Source organism: Colius striatus, chromosome 13 (assembly GCF_028858725.1).
Source record: "Colius striatus isolate bColStr4 chromosome 13, bColStr4.1.hap1, whole genome shotgun sequence".
Taxonomy (NCBI): domain Eukaryota; kingdom Metazoa; phylum Chordata; class Aves; order Coliiformes; family Coliidae; genus Colius; species Colius striatus.
The window spans coordinates 18663481-18689877 of record NC_084771.1 but is presented as its reverse complement, the minus strand read 5'-3'; the positions used below and the strand labels follow the sequence as shown (position 1 = coordinate 18689877).

The following is a 26397-nucleotide window of genomic DNA, read 5'->3' as shown; positions in this document are numbered from 1 at the left end:
TCTTAACCCTCAATAAAAAGACTATTGAAAGACTATTTTACTAATTCAGTAATGTTTTGCAAGCTATCTTTCTCCATCTTCTAGTTAAATGAAAAATGACTCTGTTCAACTACATTTGCATTTACATCCCAGATTTGCTCCAATAATAAACATTTATGTCATTTCTATAGATATTGCTGATCTTCTGATATTGCTGTTAACATTTTAGTTAGCCTGAGTCATAATTGCCAAGCAGAACAGACAAGCCAGAATCTGCACATCCCCACACAAGCAGAGGATAATTTACTTGTTATGAGACAACACAAAATGAAGTATTAGATTTACTTCCTTATTATTATTATCATTGTCTTAAGAATTAAGTGAATGATTACTGAAATATCATCTCATTATATGAAGCAAAAATGATCAAGAATGAGACCAGGACAATGCAAGTATTTTCAGCCTTTCAAAAACATCTAACGTTCTACTTATTTGTGCTATATCACAGGGTACATTCTAACCCCTAGAATATAACTTGACTGAAAACTTCTGCATTCCTAGTCAGAGATCTAATATATACTCTGACAACATCTCTAGGATCCGGAGGCTCCCGTGTGATATATTCTAATGGATGAAGGCCTTCATTAAGTACAAACTTCTGAACAGCACTGTATTTCTAATCAGTGAAATAATGAGCAGAAAACTCTCACGTTAATAAATATTTTTCAAGCAAAGATCAGACAAACATCTCTGAGAAGATAAAATCTAAAATGACAAGGTATTTCCCAAGTTTCATACACTTAGAATAAATTTCACAAAGGTTATTTACAAATTAAAAGTCTTTTCCTGTCAAATTTTGAGAAATAATATGGGCAAGGACACAAAAGCATTCCATAGCTTTATTAACAACAATGCTCACTGATCTGCGAATAACCTGAAAAAAAAAAAAAGATTATTGAGTTACTTTACCAATCTATCCATCCATCACTAGTGAATGGGTCTCAGAATGATGGATTATATCACTGCCCTGATGTTTATCCCAAGAGTTTCTTCTTAGAGAGAAAAACAAACAACTGATCCTACAAACATGCTAACTCAGGCTGCCCATTTTGCATTTATCTGCCAAGTGAATATATCAAATTTGCCTTTAAAAGCCAAACTATATGAGAAGTTTTATTATTTCACTGAAATGCAAGGGAAAACAATTACGAAAGCTGCACTGCAGACGCTCTTACTATTCAGTATTCTAGTTAAGACCAAGTGATACTGACAAGTTGTGAGTAATTTCACAATAAATTTTCTGGGCCAAAGAAATGGAATAATCTTAAGTGGTAGGAGATACATCAATATGAAAAGAATGTATTTTGAAATGTAGGACTGAACCCGTATCACAGATACAGTTGACGTTTTTAAGTCACCCTTTTTAAGTCTTCCTTTCACACTAGCATAGAATTGCACACGTTAAGACTGAAATATGCCGTATCTGATCATCTCAAGGAATTAACATCATTTGAATTTCTCACTAATGTCACACAATCAACCTACAGAAGTTATGCATATTGCTTACGTATAGAAACATGACACTCATTTATAGATGCAAATCAAAAAGTTGTTACACTACATTTTTAACATATCAATTCTAAGTGCTTATTACAATCAGGTTTTCTAAAGTCTAGTCTTTACTTCAGAACATTAAAACCTTCCTACAGATTGTAACAGTGACATCATTGGAAATGTGAAATAGTTGAGACCACCTCAGAAGCTTTGACAATTGCAGCAGATAATACCTCAAATGTAAGGGTAAAAACTGATTACTCATTTTTGAAATATATCCAAGGAGCCTTCCAAATCAATCACACACTCCATCATATCTCAGCGTGGACTCTTAAACTTTTGTAAATACAGAGACTGAAAGAGAAGAACCATCTTAATCAGATCTTTCCTCCATCACAAAATTACTACTGTCACTGTCACAAAAATGGCTAATTTCAGCTCGAATCTGTAACAACTACTAAAAAAAGGCAACACTGCCCACCAAATACATAGACAATGTAAAAGTTCAAAGTCTATTTATAGGAAACACAAGTCATTAACTGACAACTCATAAAAATCAGTGACTTACTAATTCCTATGGCAAAGCAGCCAAAGACATTCTACAATCTCAGCACCTATTACCACAACCACATCTGTCAATTCTTGAATGACTCTTAACTAGAGAGAAAAAAAGACTGTATCACCTCCTAGAACCTTTATGAGATGACAGATGGTATATGTCTCCAATTCCCTCTAAAAGTTCAAATGGAAAAAAAAATACTATGTCTCACAAAGTTTTGGTTCCTTTTAGATATTCATATTAGCAAGAATCCAGAAAAAAGAACCTGAAAACAATATAAAGAGCAACTATGCACAGCCTCCTTCAAAATTCAGTTTATCCCTAAATCAAGCACTAAGAAAAAAAAATTAACAGAAGTGAAGCCACAGTCTAAAACTGACCCCTCAGCTGTCATTCAATGAACACCACTGGTAAAGAGAATCACAACTGCAAGCTTCCAGAAACTTCCTCTCAAAGGGAGACTGAAGATGAGAGGCATATTTCATTGAGGTGAACTGTATGAAACAGTGTTTGTAAAATAGCATTCCTCAAGAACAAACAAACAATCAAAAAGTTTTTGCTTCTGGAAAACTAGAAGAAGAAAGGAGATTCAAGTTACAGAACAGGAATTTTGTACAACATCAAAAGCAAGTATGTCCTCATATTTGACAACTTTCAGATTTTTGAGCATCTTTTTTTTTCCCCGGTTAGAAAAGAAATCTTGGAAACTGACTATTTTAACATTCCTACATGTGAAAATACTTGGGGTATTTCCTAAGGTTTCCTAAAAAGAGAACAAAAAATTAAATCACACTAAATATTCTAAATATCTTATCACTGAGACTTTACTGTTTACAGTAGTGTCCAATTATAGTTCTTATTTAGTGACATTTTTTCCAGAAATCTGTATCACACATTTATAAACACATTAAGAGCAAAGTGCAAACCATTTATTGATTTCCCTAGCTGCCTTACATAGCAAAGTTTCAGCATCTTATGTTTACCATATCAAATAAAAAGGCTTGTTTCAATTTTCCTCAAGAAGAAGATATCACAGTATTTATGTTAACTAAGCATAATACTACTAATGCTTCATCAGAAAGGAAGAAATGTAACGGTTTCATAAGAAGTTTGAACCAAAGGAAGTGGTTACACAGACCAGTAAAGTTTTGCTGCTTATCAGCTCAGGATAGCAGGAGGCTTACAATGACCTTCCTTGTACCACGAATCCAATTTATGGATACAGAAATCTCACATCTGTACCTCGACATATTGGGAGGAACATTACAGTGATATAAAAGTTTAATTTTCTCTCCTAAACTATACCTGTTTAAACCAATAAAGAACTAACACTGCTTTTACTCACTCAAGTGTCGTCAGTAGTTATAAAACGTTGTACTGTTTATGCAGAATTCATTTAGAATGCAAGGATGTGACTTACAAATGTCTTTGACTCATTCACATAAATATGCATGCATGCCATTTATAACAGTAGCCTTGATGAGAACACACACTGTAACTGGCTGCAAGAAACGCTTAAGAGGTTTACATTAAAACAGAATATAGAACAGTGGTTAGAAATCACAGAACAGGTGACACTTTATTCTGATAACCTGGTGATAAAAACTGTAGGGTATGATGTATAGGTTGTGGCATTACCACTTTACTATGCAGTCTCAACAGTATTCTTTGGATACTGCTCAGTTTTAGCAAGACATAACACCCAAGGCAGACCACATACAAAAATTTACTTTTTAACCTAAAAAAAAAAATTAAGAAACTGTGATTGCCTTCTAAATTGCTCACTTAATACTGAAGACTTTATTTAGACTTTATTTTTTATTAGAATGTTTGTAATACAAATCTTTTTAAAGTATAATTACTTCTTGGTCTGACAGAGTAATTCGCTTCAACTACTAAAATACTGTCCTTCTTGTAACACTTCCAATTTAGCAAAAAAACTCTCAAAAATGCAGCAGGCAACAGACATGAACAGCAAGATCACATCATTTGAAGGATTTCTGGGGTCATGGAATAATTTTCTGATAAGAACATTTGTAAGACTTCTGGATACCACTATTGCTAACATCTGAAATATATTGCCATTACAGACCAGACAATTGCACCTGCTGGCTATTAAACAAATTAAAGCCAAAAGGCTTTCACAAAAGCCAGAAAAACTACATTGAGAAGAACCCACAGTGGAAAAAAAAGTTCCTAAAATTATAATCTCAGTTACCAAATTAACTTTCTTCCAAGTACTGGAAGCCAAAGAAAGTCTGACTGCAAAACTTGTGTTACTATAATGGCTCTCATAATATTTTGATTTATTAATCTTTTGGTTACATACAGTTATCTGGTCCCCCATCATGTCCTATAAAGAATTATATCCATAAAATCTAGGAACACAGATTCTATTACATGACTGTATCCAGAGTACCTGCCTAAAACCAATTCTTGCTCACAAACTGTCTGCCCAAGCACCTAATTATAGAGGTCCCAATTTTGTAAAACCTCCATGAAAATACCGTTTAAGGCACCGATGAAAGGCTACTGACCAAGGCTTTGTCAAGGCCAAATAAGAATTTCCACAACACGGTTAGCCGCTAGTGCCAACCAGCTACCTCACAGATACCTTCCACAAACTGATAATTATTGCAGAATAAATACTGCCTAACAGACTCAGGCTGCTAAGGCTATTCTTTTAGCAGTAATTCCAGCACTCTTACAGAGAAGAAAAACAGAATTTATCATACAGACAAGACAGTAAGATAATGTCCAGTATTATGCTTGTAAACCTGCATTTCTTAATAGTAGCACACATATAAAAAGCAAAACTTGTCCACCAACAAAGAACAAAGCAAGTAAGACTTTGCATTGATATCTAAATGAATGATATAAAAATATATCACTCAGACAACAAAATGGCCTCACCATGCAATACTCTTTTTTTAAATAGAGCTAATGTTTACTTCAGACCTACAGGTTACTACATTAAAAGCCCACATAGAGCAGATGGAAAGGCTGCATGCCAGCAAAAGAAAAGATTAAAAAAAATCCTCAGCCTTTTAAAAGCCACTTGAACTGTTGGAAACAACTGAAAATTAAAACCGCCTACCCTCTGTACATGTATTCTTGATGGTCCCCAAAAGCATCCATCAATAACTCCTCTGCTAGAACTACGGTCCCTCGTACACCTCACGAGTCATGCTAAAGACCACACTATCATTGCCCACAGTTCAAGTAATGGGACTGAAGTGGATGCTGTTTTATCCTAGAATCAATAGGGGTGTTTTTGTTTTAATTATTTCTAGGGCTCAAGTAGTGAAGAACATATGGCTGCTGTTTAAGATGCCAGAATATAAAACTGCAGTCTGAATACGGCTCAGTGCTACAGCATTTCACAACCTTTTCTGTGGTTTAAGTCATAGGTGGAAGCTATCTATCTAAAGAATGATGTCGAGAGATCAAGGATGTCAAGGATTTCTTTTTTGGAAGACACACATTAGAGAAGTCAAGCTTACCTGCAGAAGCACTGGGGGATCTCTCCTTGGCCATACAGAGGAAATAAAAATGGTGTATTGCCGTAGCGGCCAAGGCACTGAAGAAATTTTTTTGTTGTCTGAAGACCTTCAAGAGTGCTGCAATCAGTCTCTGAAACCATTGCAATCGAATGAAGAATGAAGTGCTGCAAGCTGGGTGTTAACTTCCGTGTTCTTAAGAATTGAGCAAATGTCCCGTTCTCGTAGTCTGAGGAAAAAGCAAATTTAGGTAAAAGGTATAGTATAACATTTGTATGTTCTCATATGCCTGAACTTCAACAAGTATTTTGCATTAAATAAACACGAGCAATTGAGTTTTCCAATAAACATCTTGCTGAAAATGGGTAACCCAAGTCAATGAAGTTAAAAACGTTACTCCCAGAAAATGAGTTTCCTGACAAGACACCATTGAAGTATTCAAAATAACATAAATCCATTGTATGGGTCTCCAACAATCTAAAAAGCAACCTATAAATATGGCATCATATGTCAGATTTGATCTGAATCCATTTCGCAATCACATGAGAAGGGTGAGCATTGGTGGACAAAATCCATTCAAGTGACTTGGGACACTGTTTCCTGTAAATTACCCAAAATATTATACTTGAATATCCATTCAAGAATAATACAGTTGAATCCCTGCTGATATGGTTAGAGTGTTTTATTTATGTACAGACAAGCCATGCATGTAGTACCTTAATACAAAGACAAGAAGGTGCAATACTTATTTCCAACTGATGACTTGCCCACAATAAACAAGTATGAGTGAGACACAAAGACAACAGCAATGAGGAAGCATATTTCCCCTTTAAATTAATAATGTTGATGACACATTTTGAAACTCATAGAAAAACAACCCTTCCAAGAGATGTTTATCATGAGTGTTGCACATCACTAATACATTTCTGAAAAACTTTAGTTAATAACAAAATGATTTTTTTTTTCTCAGGAAAATACTTTATTTAAGGAATAGTATACTTTCATATTATTCAGGAATCTGTTCTTAAGCTTATTTCAGTCATGGATAAATTCACAGGTAATTCAGAAACACCTCCATCAATGCTGACACTAATATAATCAAGCTATATATTCTATTCAAGATTCAACCACTATTTCATTACAGATGTATCTAACTATCCTTTGCATGATCATAAAGCAAGCCATAAAACGTGAGGATTTTTTTATCATTCGGAAAAAAAAAAAATCTCCACTTTTTCCCCACATTTGAAACTTCTTACATAACTCCAAATTTGAGAGAAAAAAGCTTAAAAAAAATATCTTCACTATCATGAACTCTCCCTTATTAAAAGTCTGCCTTCCCACAAATACAATGATCTCACCAAGAGTAATTTTAAATTTCTAAAGTCTTTACATTACACAAGCTGAAAATACTCCCAATTACTTCCCAGGCTATTTAAAATGTAGGAACAAAATCTGTTTAACTATCTGTGGAAATAAAATAAATCTAACGTCATTTAGGTACATGAATCAATAGGTTCATTTAAAATTCATGCAGCGTCTCCTTTTTTTACCTAATAAATTTTCTAAACACCACCTATATTCTCACTTTGAGTACCTCCATTTCTTTCAGCAGCAGCAAACCTGAAATTACCTGTAGTCTATAATCCACTTAAATCTAATGAGTTTTTCCCCTTCAGGATTTTCTGGAGTTCATTACAGCCTCTCTTTCTCCTAATCTAACCAAACTGATCAAGTCACTGTAGTATTTGTACCTAATCTAAGAGTCTTGTTCAAATAATCAAACCAATATCTTAACAATTGTTTCTTTTTAACACTAGATTTGTTCAAAAATACTGTTTAGCCAAGCTCCTGTCAAGCTACAAAGCCACTGATAGGCTTCAGTCTGAAACTCATGACAATAAATTAACTGTTCTGTCTTTCCTCGTTATTTCTTTGACAGTTTTTTTCTTTTGCTTTAGATTATTTTTAGACTCAAGAATTGAGAACTTCATACTTTGTACCCTGAGGTGCATAAACCCTAAGCACCTTCCTTCTGTTAGCTAATTTACCTCATTGACCTGCTGCTCATTATTCTTTGCACATTATAGCACAAACCTATTCAGATTTTCCCTCAGCTAAATAAGCCACAGTTGATAAAGACACTTTGAGCTTGCCCTTTGCAACTAGAAGGCATTAAATAATATTTACTTTCTAAGTGAAAAAATTCCATGTTTTCTGATTTTCTGGCAACATACTGTGAAGATTTATGTATTATCCAAAAAAAGCAAGAAAATCAGATTCATCACACCATACTTAAAGCAAGAAAACCCTGAGAGGTGGAGGAAACACCTAAAAATGCCAAAAACCACTTTGTAACCTTGTTGTAATATATAATTTTTCTGTTAAAAAATGTAAATAATAAATGATGTGGGATCTAGAAGAGGAAGTGCTTAAGTACAAGAATTGAACATTAAAGGAAAAGGTCACGAAAAGGTCAAAGCACACTTTGAAAATGAATCCATAAAAATAAATTGTGTCAAAACACAGGAGAGCTATCAAAATGGTGCATGACTGAATGAATTCATAAGAAGAGAGTGTACACTGTTCAATGAAACCCTACCTTGGTATTCATCAGGGTGTTGTTCATAGTCCAAACAAAATGTCAAAAATTTCATTAGCATTCTCTTTTCCACCATTGTGAGCTGTCTGCTGTTGAAGACATCTGCTCTAGAACAAGGTACCTGGAAAAATTTGTGAATAACTTTAGATAATTTCTATGTTCTGGATGTGAAAAGCATGCAGTAACAACTACTTTCTGATCAACTAACAAATATTTTAAATTACTATTTTCTATTACAGGGGTTTTTGAAACTTCTGTCTTTTCATTATTTTCTATTTTAATAAAAGTTACCAATTTTCCAGAATAAAAATATTTTGAAATTATTTTCAGCCTCTTTTTGTTTCAATTTCATTTACTTCTCTGACTGCAGGGTTAATCAAAAGAGTTTGCATTAACAGTGCCACAATCACAATTGCCTGTTGCCATTATCACGCCAATGACTTCTAAGTAGCAGAGACAAATCAAGTCCAAGCTACAAATGTGAAAACCTAAAACCGTTGAATCTTTTAAGAATTAACTGCCAAGTCAATCACTGTCTAAATATTTGACATGAGGCAAAGATGTATGTCAATAATTTGCTGGGCTGCATATCCTTATTTCAGCTTTTATTTTTTTAAAAAAATTATATATAAACACATACAAATCCTTCTTCATTCCAGTAATTAAATAAAAATCAGAATATTAAGAAAAAATATTAGCTTACTGTAGCAAAACTCTCAATAAATTAAAAGGGTTTTTTTACTTAAAAATGATGAGATTAAACATATGTTCTACATTATTTTACGATACCTGTTCTACTTTTCCTTCCCGAAAGGCAAGAATTCGTGTTGCGTTTTTAAACTCTGCATATCTGCTAACATTTGACTTAATCAGCAGGTCAATCAACAGACCTCGGGAGTAAAGCAACTGTACAGGGTAAAAAAAACAAACCTGTGAGTAAAGAGAAAGTGTTTACACCAAAAGAAAACAGAGATAGCAACAGCGTTCATTTGCAAGGTGTTTTAATAACTATTTAGAAGTATATAGAGTGATGTAAAATCTGAATAAAAGAATCTAAAGATGTAGTATGTGCAGAATAATATTAAATTAACCAAAGCAACAAAAGCAATAGAGGCAACAAAGCAGTCCACAGGTGAAAAAAGGAGGTGTCGGCATATTGATCACTGACTTTTTTTAGTCTAGGAGTAACAGTTTGAGACAATTTTTTGCATTGACGTCTTCAATAACTTCTTTGTATTGTATGCTATCTTTCACTGGTGTATTTCACAACCTTCACTTCCCAATATCACTAAATTATGATGCTGTCTGTATAAATCATTCCCAGTTGTTTTTCAAATTACCTGTACAGAGACTCACATTTTCTAAAATAGAAACTCATTAAACCCTGTTAAGTCATATTCTGCTATATTAGTTTATCATGTGTCTAACTTTGCTCTTTCTACAAGCTACAAACATATTACGAAATACTGAAGGGACAGAAATGTAACTATTAACTGATGATATTATGTCTGAATTGAAAAGCATTGGAGGCTAGTTTAAAAATGCTTCAGGTCTTGTGGCCTTGAGTAATAGAATTTGCATGATCACACGGGAATTTCCACTGTTGACTGCTCTTCTGTCAGAACTTCTGGAATTCATTGCAATTAACAGCATGTAATGCAGTGGCACAGGAAAAGTGTACAGAATAGCATTATCTGCTTAACCGTTATATACCGACTACAGTTTTTGTGGTGATATTCCAGTGATGCATGAAAGAGGTATCTACATTTGGAACACTGAGATAAACTTTGCAATCATGTGTTTTGTAGTGTCTCCACAAAGAATTTATCAAATTATTGAATTATTTTTCCCAGTTTACAGAGGTTTGAAAAACCTCTCCATGCAGAACCTGAAAAATTAAGCATGCAAGTTAAAAAAAACTCCCCATTGCAGAGCACACATATAGTCCAATGCACAGAAGTTCAGAAACATTTCCAGTTAATTTACAGGAATATATCCATACACCATGAAGTACGTATAAGGCAGATTTTGGAGTTTCAGTTGTACGACAAACAGGTCAGACTAATAGTTTTTGCTCTGAATAAAATGCACACTAGTAGGAATTCAGCACAGTAAGAACTAATTTTAATCAGTTTGTATGTTACAGATTAACTGTAATGATTTTTTCTTTCCAGTAAGATTGATTACCGTTCAGTACTTTAGTCTGAGAGGCAGCAAGAGTTTCCAGGAAAGATCTAAAACCCAGGAAGCACTCAAATAGGAAAATAATGTTTCATTTTGGAAACAAAGATCAGCATGTAGACTGATTTTCCTTGATTGAAAATTTAATGGTACTATTTTAAAAGAGTAATTTTTCAGATATTACTTAAGTCCTAAACTTGTGAAAAATCATCCACTTTTATGGATACTTTACTGAGCTATGTTTTATGGCCTCTCTGATCATAAACAAACACAAAAGAGCACATTCGAAACAACTTGTTTGTTTTAAGAGTGTAATTCTCGCTTACATCTCAAGGCTGCCTTTTTGGCCTCACAGGTACAGTGTCAGCCCTCCTCATTATTGCACATTTTAAAAAAAATTCTGTATTTGAAGCAGAGTAAATGTACTTATATGAAAAGAGTATTTCAGTTCCTACCTTGGAAACTAAATCGATATTAAACCTTCTGCCTTCTCTAACAATTTGGGAATATGTAATTTTCTTTGGTTCTTGGGCAGAATTTTCTGAGGGTGCACCTGCAGTTTTTCCCAATTCCAGAGGGGACTCGCCTAAAGCTGTACTACAAGAACTTTCATTCTCAGAGGTTATTTCTGTACTATTCCCTTCCATTGCACTTGTTGATTCAGCGTCTGAAGCCTTTTCTGGATCCTGGCTCTTCGTCTCCAGTAAAGTGTTCTCGAGCGGTGGGCACTCTTTTTCTGATTCCTGAGCAGCCCCCTCAGCACCAGAGGCTCCAAAAACAGGCAGCTTTGTCAATGCACCAGCTTCTTCAACATCTTCAGCTGAGTCCTGACTGATTAAAAACACAAGGGGAAGAAAGGGGAAAAGTCTTTCAAAAGAGTCTTGAAAACTTGTTTCGAGTCAGTGCCAGAATGGAAACCTCAAGCATTTCTATGAAAAGCGTTAGAATTTCTTTATCCTGGCCAAATCAGGTGTACCAACCACCTACTAGATCATTCCAGTTCTTTGACTCCAAAGCAATAATTCACAAGTACTTTTAATAAGGAGAAAAACACCCATAACAAATAAAAAACTACAATCCCCTCAAAAAACCCAACCCAAAATTGAGGTTTGCATGGACTCAAAAGATGGAATAAGCTTAAAATGAAAATCAAAACTCTCATGGTGAAACAAAATACAGCACTACATAAACAGAAGTAATATTTTTAAAGGAAACAGTAAAGCAATCGAATTTGATTTCTCTGATGGGTTAAAAAAACTCCACCCTTTGAAACTGAAACAAAAAACTTCAAAGTCATTAGGATCAGGTATTTTAGAACCACGTTCACCGAAGAAAACGGAAGTCCTTTATACCACCCAGACTACTTAGCATCTATTTTCACAGCAAATCCACCAGAGAAGCATGGAATTTTGACCTGAGGCCTAAGTAAAACTTTCAGATTACTTCTTCAACTTTGACCTTGCATTTAAATTAGCTGTTCAAGTAGCTGCCTTAGAGAGGAAAGTTTCTTCATATAGTAGTGTCAGTTTTATGCAAGTGTTACAAATTTGTGCCGTCAATGAAGCCAGTCAGTCCAAAGAACGGATGTTATCACACAACATTTCCTCTGTATAGTCCATTTCCTTTTCAGGACATAACTTTTGAATATTCTTCTTCTAAAGCAGACCTTCACTTTTAATCTCATCTACTCGTTTCATCTTGAACTTCAATGAGATCTACTTAGAAACTAGTACTTTTGAACTTGGTATTTTAGTTTTTACTACCAGCTGAGATGAATCAAATCAATGTCATTGTAAGTGAAAGAAGTTCAGCAATAATTTCACACTATCTTTTTATCTTTATAAAAGCCATTAATGCACTGAATAAACAATTTAATCTTAGATGAAAACTAATGAACTATGATTTTAAAGGTGACCTGTAAAGATAGAATAAAAAAATTTCAATAACTAATAGGTTGGTTAAAATTCACTGAACAGCAAGGAATTACTCAGTGTACACATAAAGACGCTTCCTCACACATCCGTAGCCTTACAGATAGAAACAGAAGGCAGGACTTCTGTTAAAGGAGGGAACAAAATCCTCATATCCTTTAAAGGTTGCTCCTCACTCATGAATGTGGGGAGCTCACATGAGCTCATAAATACAAAAATTTTGAATAAGGCCCTCAGCTTCTGTACATCACCAGAAAGCACTTATTCATGAATAGGGTTAAACTATTGCCCATGGAAATACAGGAACTGTAAGGAAGGCCTAACGAAAGAAGTCTGTTTCTGTATATTTATTATGTCTTTTTGCTTCAGATTGCAAGCATTAAATAACTTTAAAATATAAACGAAACAAAATACTGGGTCAGACTTTTTTTAAAAAGTGGAATCTCTACTAAAAATACAAATGAAAGTCAACTAAATTCTTGAATTCTCTTTGGATTTGGGGCTTTTTAAAGGAATCTGGAATATAGTATTTGTGCAAATTGCAAAAGCTAAGAATTATTCTGTGTAACCCATCCTAAATCTTTTTAAAACAGAAAAATTCATTCAGAGTCAAGTTTTCTTGATACCTTTTCCCAACCTCAACGTACAGTTCAATCTCATTTTAAACACACTTATTACTTTTTAAATGGAACTAAAACTTAGATTCATGATAAACTTTATTTTCTCTGTATCACTCTGCAAAGTAGTGGAATAGAAATGTTATATTTACATATTTCACACCTCTATTCAATCTCCATTAATGAATATGTACATTTGCGTGATTTGCAGCTCTACACATTTTATAATGAAAGCCTAAAAACTGTACATAATCTAAATACATGACATCCTTCCTATAGGAACAAATATCCCTGAATAATGTAGGAACTGTCTAAAAAAATTACTCAAATTGAACTTCTGTACAGACAATTCTTCTCCTAATTCAGGAAAAAAATAATACATCTGCAGACAAATTGTTGTGTAAATTTAGAATATTATCTTCCACCATTCACCAATTAATGGTACTAACAAAGGAATATCTTAAAATGAATGTGTCTTATTAATGCCTTGTAACAGCAACCCCTTCAGATAGGTCAAATGAAAAATTGCCAACCAGCTGGTTAATTTATTCAGCACAGGTGTTCACTATTTATTTTTCAGCCATTTGCCTTTTTTCAATACAGCTTGTTGTAGACACAGTATTCTTTTCCTTTGATGGATGCACTTTGTTCTAAGGCCATTCATTTCAGATTTGCACTGTGTATATTATACTGCTACACAGCTGTTTACTCTTTCAAAATAAATGTTTAATGGTTACTTCATAGGAGTTATAAAAGTTAAGCAGAACCAACAGAATCTAGACAGAAAGTGTAAATTGTCAGAAACATAGTAATTGACTCAGAAAGTTTTTTTTTGGGAAAACTTTTCCTTTGCTAGGTTTATTAATCTTACCATTCTTCCTTGTGGGTTTCGGTACGGTACCTTTTTTTAAATCAAGAGAGACAGCTTGGTACTGCCAGGCTAAGTTAAAAAGCTTAAAAGTAGAATCTGCCATTTAGTCCTGACTCAAGTATAACACCCAGTTCTACAGATTTGAAATCCTAGTGCACTTTTGACCTGGCCATCAGTCAGTATCACACCTTCTTAGGAAAAATCATACACAAAGTTAAGAGACTATGAAATATTTAACCTGAATAATATTTATTATGGCAACAGGATTACAATGTTCAAAGTCATATTGCTTTAAAACAAGCATAATACTTCATCTGCAATACAGTCAAGCAGTCATTACTGTGCAATATAGAACTCTGGCATATCCTGTATTGATATAATTAACATCTTTTTTTTTCCTCCTGCCTATGATATTTACAGAAAGAAATACATGGTCCTATATGAGTATCTGTCAACTGCTTCATTTAGCTGCCTATGGTATTACCCAAGAGATTCAAGGTTAAACTTCCATAACTATCATAGAATCATAGAATGGTACAGTTGGAAGGGACCTTTAGAGATCACCTAGTCCAACCTCCCTGCAGAAGCAGATCAACCTAGATCAGGTCACACAGGAACATGTCCAGGCAGGTCTTGGAGACCTCCAAGGAAGGAGACTTCACAGCCCCTCTGAGCAGCCTGTTCCACTGCTCTGTGACCCTCACAGTATCCCAAAGAACCTTTCAGGAATTCAGAAGAGTGTTCAGTTCACTGCAAAAACCAGAAGACAAGAAATAAATACAAAAAACCAGTTCAGTTTTCAACTGAGGCCTGTACAACTTCCATTCATTATTACTATGCACACACACTATAGAACATTACTGCTTCATAAAGTTGCTTTTAGATGTTCCTTGATTTTCAGTAACATGACACTGCGAAAAGCCCACCTTCTGCACACGACTTAGACGTAACAAAGTATTATACTTCCATTTAAAAATCTCAGCAAAAAGAGACAATGATATTCTTAACTTCTGCTAATACAGACATACTCCTACAAAGAGCTAGTATGTTTACTACATATCAATCCTAAGGTGGTATGTTGTATGTAAAGAGCTGTACTTCAACGGCAGGAGGAAGGTGACGGCTCAAAAAGGAGAGTTGTTATTACATTTCCAGAAACCTCTGACCACACAGCTTCTAAACTATTATGAGTAAGCGTTGCTTAATGAGCAAATTAAATTGCTGAATACAGAAATGACCAATGGCAAATATCACTTTATCATTTTATCACTACTAAATATTTTCTATTTACAGTACTATTGTCTGTGTTCCTACTCTTGTGTACTTATTTCATTTATATGTATTTATGCATTTAATTCTTTACAATAAGAGCTTTTAGACAAATTAGTAACAGAAAAAAAACAGTAAATGGCAGTGCATAACTCATATTACTCATAATACCTACAAACTTAATACTTCTGTTTTCTACTGAGAAGTCATCTACCAACTAAAAGTTGTCCAACAAATTATACTGCATCAGTGCAAGTGATTTCAACAAAAGCACAAAGACGAGGTCATGGGTAATTTTTGAGACAACATGCAGTATTGCAGCACAGTGAAAAGCTTGAAGTCCAAAGCACAATATGATTATTTTACTTCTGGGCAGATGAAATTTTTTATTGCTATATTTATACTTACTCATCAAAGCAGAAATCTTCTATGTGTTGAATAGTTTTATCTTTCTTGCTGAGAGAAATAACTTCTTCATTTTCAAGGATCAGCTTACTCCAGTCTTCACATTCATCACTGATATCTGTCTTTTGCTTACAAAGAACAATCGCAAAATTCAATTTAGTATTGTGCTAGCTGCTCCTTAACTATAAATCTCTGAAGTCTTAAACAATTTGTTGTACCATCTTACATTAAAGACAAAAGAATCATCTTAATGATCTTAATGCATCTTCTATTCAGATTTTTTTTGAGTTAAAACAGAGCTCCTGACTTTATTATAGTATGCCAATGTTTGTAAGACATTACCAATTCTATTAATCTGAAATTAGAATGTTAAATGAAATACAAGTTTTAGTAAAGAGTTGGATACAGCTTTGAATATGATCTACTAAAAGATAGGTTTGCCACAGCCAGGTTAGCTCCAAATTTTGTGATAAAACTCTTTGAGTGGGGACTGTATGAAAGAATACACCGATTTCGGTATTATATTAATCTGTCCACAGAGGAATCTCTAAATCACATAACAGAACCCTGAGAATACTAAGTTCAGACAGTGAGCAACTCCACTGATTGCACCAGAAGACAGTACTATATAATAAATACATGAGACTGAAGTGAAAAAGTTCCATTCCCTACAGACCAACATGATCGTAACACTTCAGTAAATAATACAAACACCCATTTGCTAATACATTCCAAGTGCTCAATCTCCTAAATAAATACCCTCTTCAGAAGATTTCAGGTGGATTGACAGGAATTAGATAAACTCTGGTTATTGAAAAATACAGTATCAACATGAATCACTTTGCCCTGCTTACAGGATATTTCAATGGAAGGATTCAGTATTTACCTCTCTTTCAGTTAAGAAGAATGAGATGAAGCACACAAGGAAAACAAAAGGGACTGAAACATCACAGAGTAGAAAATAATCAAACCAGAATTGGAAAAATAACAAATTTTTATTTGCAGAAGGTGCTGGGAAGGGAATCCAAACAATAATGTGGTTGCTTCAACATAAAGAACCCAAAAGGCCCGAACAATCAGTAGATTGTTTGGTTTGAGATAATAATATTAATAAACCTGGCATATCAGAGTCTTAGAATGTTGGGCCAGATGGTTAAGTCTTAACCAGTGAAGTTGAAAACTAGAAATCTCTTTCATCTGTCAAATTACCAAAGAGAAATAGCACTGTGGTAATTTGTCTTTTAATAAATTATGCAAGAAACTGAGATGTAATGTTGAGGAACATTCAAAGAATGATTTTTTTACCTGATTTTCTTTAATCCAGGACAATAATCCTGAAAAACTAAAGCTAGCCCAGTTTCCACCATAGTAATTTCTCCTGTAAAGAAAAAACAAGAGTGAAACTTGATAAGACGGACAAAATATAGCTTTTTCAAGTTTAAAGAAAAACCAACCGAAGTTTGAGACATTCAAAGTACTTCCCACTACAGATTTTACAGATGAAGAATGTAAAAATTAGTATAATATTTCACAGCTCTCAATGAGATGAAGAACTTTAATTTTCACTCATTTGTATGCATCTCTGACCAAACAGACTCTAGTCCAAAATCAAAGTATTTGGAGGAACTGGATTCCAAAGTATTTGGAATAATGCTGATAAAAGCATGTGCGATGCTATGATTAAAAGGAAAACACGCATAGTACTGCTTCTTGGCCAGACTGACTACACCTCTAACTCAAACACTTGCATTACATTAGACATCTTTACCTAGTGTGGAACCAAGCCAAAAAGTCTGCCAGCTTCATGTGAGTTCTCAGTAAAATCAGATCAGGCTTTTTGCATCCCTAACACATTTCACAGTTTAGGGCTCTGGCAGGATGCAATAGCTCTGTCACACAAGCATAGCGATGCTGTTTCTGATTGAAAGTACAGATAATTGCATTGCATGCCACTTCTAAACTAAGAGTGCTTCACGAGGTTGGCTACACAAAGGAAGGCTGAGTAAACCAAAACCGGGCCTTGTCAGTAGAAACTACATCCCTTTTACAAATTAATAAAAAAACCCCACCAAACAGTTTGGTCTATTATTTATCTACTGTTTACAGAGCAGATTCTGCTTATTATAGACTGTTAAGATGCTCTGGCAACATTCTTATTGTGATGGGAACATGACTTTTTGTTCACTAGAAACAGGAAAGAATATATTGTAAATAGTTAACCAAGGGCTAGCAACCTTGTGATAGTTTACGAAGTTGAGAAACCGCAAAAGATAAACATTACTGAACTAATCAACTACAAGTTGTTCCGAGTTTCAGACTTAAGCAAAGGACACCAAGGAAGACTACTGGGGCCTTCATCAACGATCAGCCGGAGGCAGAAAACGACCCCTAGCAACTGGGTGGACATGCGCGGAAGGACGCTAGAGGGGTGACGTGGAGGAGAGTATAAAAGGAGGAACAGAACGACTCTCGTTGCGCAGTTGGTGGAGCGGTGACTCCCCCTGTCGCCCAGCGCTGTGCTTTGCTTTTTCTTTTCTGTGTTAATAAATTGGTTTTAATTGGCTTAAATGGCCCATTGTGCTCATTTATAACAGCTTGGTGCCGTGACTCGGATCGGAGGCCGTAGGGGAGGATTCTCAGTCACTAGGGGGGGCGCCCCACCAATTTGGTGGCCCCGGTGCTTGAAATCCACCCTCGACCCCGACCGACGAACCCCAAAAAAAAGAAAAGAGAAAGCAAAGGGGATCCCGGAGTGCAATTAAGGCACTCCGGAAGAATTAAGGGCCCGGGGAACCCCCTTAAAAGTTTTGTGCACAAAGTCCGGACGAAGACGCGGGACGACGGTCCAGGGCGCGTGAGTAATACGGGATCCGTCCGGGCGGGGGTTGGGATCCCGGAGTGCGACTGTGTGATGTGCATGAGAGGAGAGCTGGCAGCCAGACTCTCCAAGTGAGTGCGGACCCTCAGTAGTGCGGTTCCCACAGACCCGCGAGGGCTTGGGCCACGAACCAGGGGAAGCGAAAGGAATTGTGTGAAAGAAGGCACTCCGGAAGAATAAGACAGGGGAAGGGCAAGCCCCTGTGGGATCCCGGAGCGCGGAAAGAAAGCACTCCGGAAGAATGGGACAGGGGAAGAGTAAGCCCCCTGCCGAGGTAAAACTCCCTCCAGTACCTAGGGAAAGCCCTTTAGGGTTTGTGTTAGAAAACTGGCGACATTTTCCAGGCACGCAGGACAAGGATAAGGCCAAAATGATTCAATATTGCGTTGAAGTATGGGGAGGGAAGGAAATTTCTAAAAGGGTGTTTTGGCCTATATTCGGTTCCTCAGAACTTTGGGTAAGACAAGCCTTAAATATTTGGGTGAATAGCAAAATACCCCCCTGTACCCAAGAAGAGAGTCATTACGCTAGGGTGTGGGTGGAGAGACCGGAGGTATTTCTGTTTAAGCTCTCCGAAATACCAAAAGGGAATAAGAGTAAGAAAAAGGGAAGTAAACCAGATGACGCTTTAGTGGCACCTCCACCCTATGTACCCCCACCCCAAGTACAGGCAGCAGTGGCTCCTCCGAGCGCACCAACAGAGACAGACTCGGATTCGGATGAACCCGAATATACAGGACCGGTAACCCGAAGCCGGACCAGGAAGGGTTTATATCCCTTAAGAGAGATGCCTATGGGGGGACCCCAACCTGGCATAGGGTTTATATCGGTGCCTCTAAGTTCGGGGGATGTTAGGGATTTTAAGAAAGAAATGGAATCCCTTTTGGAAGATCCACTTGGAGTAGCCGAGCGGGTAGATCAATTTTTGGGACCCAGCATGTATACTTGGGAAGAACTGCAATCTATATTGAACATCTTATTTACAGCAGAAGAGAAAAATATGATCAGAAGGGAAGGAATGCGCATCTGGGATACGCAGCACGCGCAAGGGCCGGCAGCAGATACAAAATGGCCGTTACAAAACCCTAATTGGGACCATCAGAATCCGGCCCATAGAGTGCATATGCAAGATCTCAGAACAATAATTGTGCAAGGGATCAGGGAGTCTGTTCCAAGGGGACAGAATATTAACAAAGCTTTTAACGAAAGACAAAAAAAAGATGAGACCCCCACTGAGTGGCTGGAGAGACTAAGAAAGAACTTTCAGTTGTATTCAGGAATGGATCCGGATGGACAAATGGGACAGGCAGTACTGAAAGTACACTTTGTTTCCAAATCCTGGGAAGACATTAGAAAGAAAATACAAAAATTAGAGGATTGGCAAGATAGGGAGCTAGATGAATTGCTAAGAGAGGCCCAAAAGGTATATGTGAGAAGGGAGGAAGAGCGAGATAAGAAACAAGCCCGAATAATGGTGGCTGCAATGCGTGAAAGCCGGGAGATGGATAGGAAACCCAAGCAAGACAAAAGGGAATCCAGGTGGAATGGACAAGATAAACAAAACTTGAAGGTGTGTTTTTATTGCGGGAAAAAGGGACACTTTAAGAAGGAATGTCGGATGCGGATCAGGGATGAGAAGGAGTTTAAGGAGGATTAGGGGGGTCAGGGGCTCTACCTTTTGGGGACCCAGAAACATCGAAGAGAGCCCTTGATAAAATTGAAGGTGGGTCCCCAGGGCCAGGATATTACTTTCCTGGTTGACACTGGAGCTGAAAGGTCTACACTCCAGTCATTACCTAAAGGGTGTAAATTATCTAGAGAAACTGCCACAGTAGTGGGAGCAAAAGGAGAACCTTTTGAAGTTAAGATAATAAAAGAGGTAATGGTAGAATCAGACTCCAAAATGGGCATTGGGGACTTTTTATTAGTACCCGAATCAGATTATAACCTATTAGGAAGGGATATGATTGTAGAATTAGGTATTCAAATCACAGTGGTGGAACAGGAAATCCAAATTAAGTTGTGCCCCTTGAGATTGGAAGATGAGGAAAGGATCAACCCTGAAGTATGGTATAATCCTGACAACGCTGGAAGATTAGAAATTACTCCCTTCAAGGTCACTATTAGAAATCCAGAGATGCCAGTAAGAATAAAACAATACCCAATGTCTTTGGAAGGGAGAAAAGGGCTGAAACCAGAAATCGACCGGCTAATCAAACAGGGACTACTGGAACCCTGTATGTCCCCTTATAATACTCCAATTTTACCGGTAAAGAAACCAAACGGGTCTTATCGTTTAGTACATGACTTAAGAGAAATAAACAAGAGAACAATAGCCAGGTTCCCAGTAGTGGCTAATCCCTATACGTTATTGAGTAAACTGAGCCCGGACAATCACTGGTACAGTGTAATCGACTTAAAGGATGCCTTTTGGGCTTGTCCTTTAGATGAAGTGAGTAGAGATTACTTTGCCTTTGAATGGGAAGACCCAGAGACAGGGAGGAAACAACAACTTAGATGGACGGTGTTACCCCAAGGTTTTACAGAATCCCCTAATTTATTTGGGCAGGCTTTGGAACAAATATTGGAGGATTACCAAACTGAACCTGGGATAACCTTGATACAATATGTAGATGACTTATTAATAGCAGGAAAAGATGAAGAAGCAGTAAGAAAAGAAAGTATAAAACTTTTAAATTTTTTGGGACTTAAAGGATTAAAGGTTTCAAGAGCCAAACTACAGTTTGTGGAAGAAGAAGTAAAATATTTAGGGCACTATTTAAAACGAGGTGAGAAAAGAATAGACCCAGAAAGAGTGCAGGCTATTCTATCATTGCCAATACCTAAAAACAAGAGACAAATTAGACAAATTTTGGGTTTAACAGGATATTGTAGACAATGGATTGAGAATTATAGTAGTAAGGCCAGGTTCTTATACCAAAAGCTGACTCAGGATGGGTGGATGAAATGGACTCAGGAGGACACAGAAAAACTGAGGGAACTAACGGAGAGTCTGATGCATGCCCCAGTTTTAAGCCTCCCTGATTTAAAAAGACCTTTTTACTTATTTGTTAATATAGAGGAAGGAATAGTTTTTGGAGTACTAGCCCAAGAATGGGCAGATAAGAGGAAACCTGTAGCGTATCTATCGAAACTTTTGGACCCCGTAAGCAGAGGATGGCCTGCGTGTCTGCAAATGTTAGCTGGGTGCGCGTTATTAGTCGAAGAGGCTAGGAAAATTACCTTTAATAGCAATCTCAAGGTTTATTCTCCCCATAATATCAGGAGCGTTATGCAGCAAAAGGCAGACAAATGGATATCAGACACTAGGCTCCTAAAATATGAGGGAATTTTATTAGAAGCACCAAATTTTACCTTAGAAACAACTGCTATTCAAAATCCAGCTACCTTTTTGTTTGGGAATGTAGAAGAAACACCTTTGACACATAATTGTTTGATAACTATTGAAGAACAAACTAAAATTAGGCCTGACTTAGAAGAAGAAGAATTAGATGAAGGAGAAAAGTTATTTGTAGATGGATCCTCCCGGGTGGTAGAAGGAAAACGTCAATCAGGTTACGCTATCATAAGGGGCACAAACTTACAAGTAGTGGAATCAGGGGCTTTGGATAAGTCCTGGTCAGCACAAGCCTGTGAACTGTATGCCATCCTTCGAGCTTTAAAACTTTTGAAGGGGAAGGAGGGAACGATATATACTGATTCCAAATATGGGTTTGGGGTAGTACACACCTTTGGAAAATTATGGGAAGAACGAGGATTAATTAACTCACAAGGGAAGGGGTTAGTTCACCAGCAATTGATAATTGAAGTATTGCAAGCCCTGAGGGGACCCAAAAGAATAGCAGTAGTACACCTAAAAGGCCATCAAACAGGAACGGACCTCAAAACTAGGGGGAATAATGCAGCAGATCGGGAAGCTAAGCGAGCAGCAGCTAGAGAAATGCTTTTAAGGGAAAACCCGAAGAGGCAGGATAGATTAACGGAGGACACGGAATTAGTCTTCACCTCCGAAGAAGAGGACAAGTTAAAGAAATTGGAATTGTCTAAGGACAATGGAAAATGGATAACCCAGGATGGGCGGGAAATATTGCCCAAAGCAGTAGCCCAAAGAATTATGTATAAACTACACCAAGGTACACACTGGGGAGCTCAAGGACTAGCAGATCATTTTGCAACCAAATATATGACTATTGGGTTGCACGACATTGCCAAACACATCACCAAAAGTTGTCCTACCTGTTTACGAGTTAATCGGAGTAACTTGAGGAAATTACCTCCCGGAGGTCGACCCTTAGCTAAAAGACCATTTTCAAGCCTACAAATTGACTTTACAGAACTACCTAAAGTGGGGCGAATAAGATACCTTTTGGTGATGGTGGATCATCTCACACACTATGTGGAAGCATTCCCAACTACGAGAGAGACTGCCCAAACTGTAGTAAAAATTTTGCTTGAAGAAGTAATACCGAGATATGGGGTACCCGAAACCATAGACTCAGATCAAGGCCCGCACTTTACCTCGAAAATAACTCAGGATTTAGCTAATGCGTTGGGAATAAAGTGGGAAAGACATACCCCATATCATCCTCAGAGCTCAGGGCGGGTAGAAAGGATGAATGGAGAAATAAAGAAACAATTAACTAAACTGATGTTAGAAACTAAATTATCATGGGTAAAGTGTATACCACTGGCCCTATTGAACATTAGAACACAACCACGAGCAGATACGGGGTTATCTCCCTTTGAGATGTTATATGGAATGCCTTATAATTTAGAAAAGGTACAAACAAACCCCAATATTAATGACGAAAATTTGAATCGTTATTTAATTATTTTGGCAAAGTATAGGAGAAGTTTATGGGAAAAAGGAATGTGGACCCAAAGACCTCCTTTGGATCTTGTATTACATCAGGTGCAGCCCGGAGATTGGGTGTTAGTCAGAAGTTGGAAGGAAAACCCACTAGTACCGAAGTGGGAAGGGCCCTATTTAACACTGCTCACCACAGACACCGCCATAAGAACAGCCGAGAAAGGGTGGACTCATGCAAGCCGAATAAAGGGGCCAGTAGACCCTTCCAACTTCCCAGAGTGTCCGGCTCCTCAGTGGAAAGTAAAGACACCAACAGACGACCTAAAGCTGGTATTAACTAAGGTTACACCAGGGACGTCCGGACAAAGCTCATAGACTTGGAGGAAGGAAAGACGGTACGATTATAAATCCCTGCCCCTTAAGTAGTGGGAAAGACTGTCACCAGCAAACCAGGAAAGAATCCAGCGAAAGCTATCATTGACTTTGTGTCCCTATTTACCGAGCTTGAATTTTTAACAGCTAACTTTTGCATTTTTGTTGATTATTTAGCTTGCTGAACTTTTGTTATAAAATTGGTACAAGTTAAAACTTGTAAGAAGTTGTGATAAATCCACTGTCAGAAAAAGGGAGGGCCCATACTTACCAACCGTACTGGGAGGGATAGTTTGGGCATAACCTCAATCCGAGGCCTCAAAGCCGGGATTGGGGCCTCTTATTTGAATTTGGCAATACTGTTCTAACCAGCCTCTCGGCCCCCGCGAGGGTCAAGCCGTGGGCGAACCAACAGCTGCAGGTGCAACTCCCTGTGAACTCTCTCAAAGAGCGAGAGGAATGTAAGTTCCATCCCCAAAAGGATCCTTGCTGCCAAGAAGATAATAACCCTCGTAACTAGCAGCAAACTAGTTGACGAGCGAGGCAGAGGGATACTTGGTGAAAGGACGGAACCCCATGGAGCTTACAGGCAATGACCAAAGGGGCGAGAGGATTCGGGTTAGAAGGATGGGAAAATTGGGCAGACTAATTAACCATACCCACACTGGCAGTGGATTTTACTTAACTTTAATGTGGATGTGGATGATATGGTCATTGATCAGGACAGCACTAGGAGACAATGTACCAAGCCATGAACCCTTTAAATGGTCACTTATCAGATGGGAAGATCAACGGGTCATTGCAAAAACTACAACTTCGGGGGCCCCCTCTTTTAGATGTCAGCTGTGTGACATTATCCAGACTCAGCCCTGTAAGAATAAGGTAGGGTTCTATATGTGCCCAGCATCAAATCCAGGGAAGGCATATTGCAACTACCCTGGGGAATTTTTTTTGTGAATATTGGGAATAGGAACAGGAGCAGCTGCCTTAATAAACCAACAAAAAGGTATGATAAACTTAAGAGCCTCAGTAGATGAAGATTCGAGTAGAATCGAAAAGGCGATAGATGGGCTAGTCAAATCAGTAAGGTCCTTATCAGAAGTAGTGCTCCAGAATAGGAGGGGTTTAGATTTATTGTTTTTACAACAAGGAGGGTTGTGTGTAGCCTTACGAGAGGAATGTTGCACATATGCAGATCACACTGGAATAGTGATAGATACCATGGCTGAGCTCAGGAAGCAATTGGAAAAACGTAAAAAGGAAAGGGAAGCACAACAGGGTTGGTATGAATCATGGTTCAACCACTCTCCTTGGCTCACAACGCTTTTGTCCACTATAGCAGGACCTCTAATATTATTTATCTTGATATTAACCTTTGGGCCTTGTATATTTAACAAATTGATAAACATAGTGAAGGGAAGATTGGAGGCTGCTCACCTTATGCTAGTTAGAGCAAGATATGAACCACTAAACAGTGAAAACGCAGAGGACTACTTGGAGCTCAGCAGAAAGGAGCTCACCAGGTTCAGTGAACAAAAAGAGTGAAATAGAAAAAGGGGGGATTGTGATGGGAACATGACTTTTTGTTCACTAGAAACAGGAAAGAATATATTGTAAATAGTTAACCAAGGGCTAGCAACCTTGTGATAGTTTACGAAGTTGAGAAACCGCAAAAGATAAACATTACTGAACTAATCAACTACAAGTTGTTCCGAGTTTCAGACTTAAGCAAAGGACACCAAGGAAGACTACTGGGGCCTTCATCAACGATCAGCCGGAGGCAGAAAACGACCCCTAGCAACTGGGTGGACATGCGCGGAAGGACGCTAGAGGGGTGACGTGGAGGAGAGTATAAAAGGAGGAACAGAACGACTCTCGTTGCGCAGTTGGTGGAGCGGTGACTCCCCCTGTCGCCCAGCGCTGTGCTTTGCTTTTTCTTTTCTGTGTTAATAAATTGGTTTTAATTGGCTTAAATGGCCCATTGTGCTCATTTATAACACTTATTAAACTGCATATACTGTAGGTGGAGCCAAAGGAACTGATTTGTACAAAATGATCAGAGTTCCACAAGTACTTTTCAGTTTATATTTATCATCTTCTTTCTTGAAAATATTAGTTACCTTCTTTTACACCACAGAAAACTAATAGTTCTGCTGTTAATCAAAGAAGGTATCTGCTTTCCCGTTTAATTTTTTTCTATCAGTATTTCGGTATCACTTGTATTAACTGGCTTTTGTTATCAAGCATACTACATCTTAAATATTTAACCACTCTGGCGGCAAAAACAGTGGTGCAATTACTTTTTTTTTTTCAAGTCACTTAGTTATTGAAAAAAAGAAAGAAAGAAAGAAGTAATTTCAAGATTTAACTGTTTTCTGGCACTGTATGCTGGCACTTCAGAAGCACAAAAGATACCACTAGTACCTTCCTGAATGGATAGATAACGTTACTACATACACTAAAAAAACCACCCAAATCCACAATAAGTGAGGAAAATGGGGTTTGCATGTTACAGAATAATACAAAGACTGTTAAGTCCAATAAACTTAAAAACCTTATCACAACTTCCTCTTAAACTGAAGAGGTGTGATAAAAGCAAAAAATTAAATTCGGGTTTGATTCTAGCGTTAAGATGAGATGCTTTTGACAAGGCTTATCTGCACTGACAAAGACTTCATTAAGAGTGTCAGTCTCTTCACAGCACCAGAGGGTGATGCTCTGTACTGAGGTGCTTACTTAGCATATGAAGGACAGATGTCTGCAGAACAATGCTTAATCGCTCCTGACTAGAAACTGACCTAAAAAAGTCTTTCAGCTACTGCAGGGCAATAGTGAAGAGCATAAATAG

The 26397-nt window shown here is 37.3% G+C and overlaps 1 protein-coding gene across 3 annotated transcripts in view; it reads right to left on the bottom strand.

The window, feature by feature from the left end:
• CHM (CHM Rab escort protein) overlaps window positions 1-26397 on the bottom strand; it is a 77220-nt gene that overhangs the window by 31282 nt on the left and 19541 nt on the right. For all 3 annotated transcript variants that reach the window (XM_062006860.1, XM_062006862.1, XM_062006861.1), the window contains exons 3-8: window positions 16774-16846; window positions 15472-15596; window positions 10831-11206; window positions 8984-9100; window positions 8195-8315; window positions 5596-5821 (exon numbers count right to left, since the gene is read on the bottom strand). In XM_062006860.1, coding sequence (XP_061862844.1) covers window positions 5596-5821; window positions 8195-8315; window positions 8984-9100; window positions 10831-11206; window positions 15472-15596; window positions 16774-16846 — 1038 coding nt within the window. The remainder of the gene's footprint in view (window positions 1-5595; window positions 5822-8194; window positions 8316-8983; window positions 9101-10830; window positions 11207-15471; window positions 15597-16773; window positions 16847-26397) is intronic.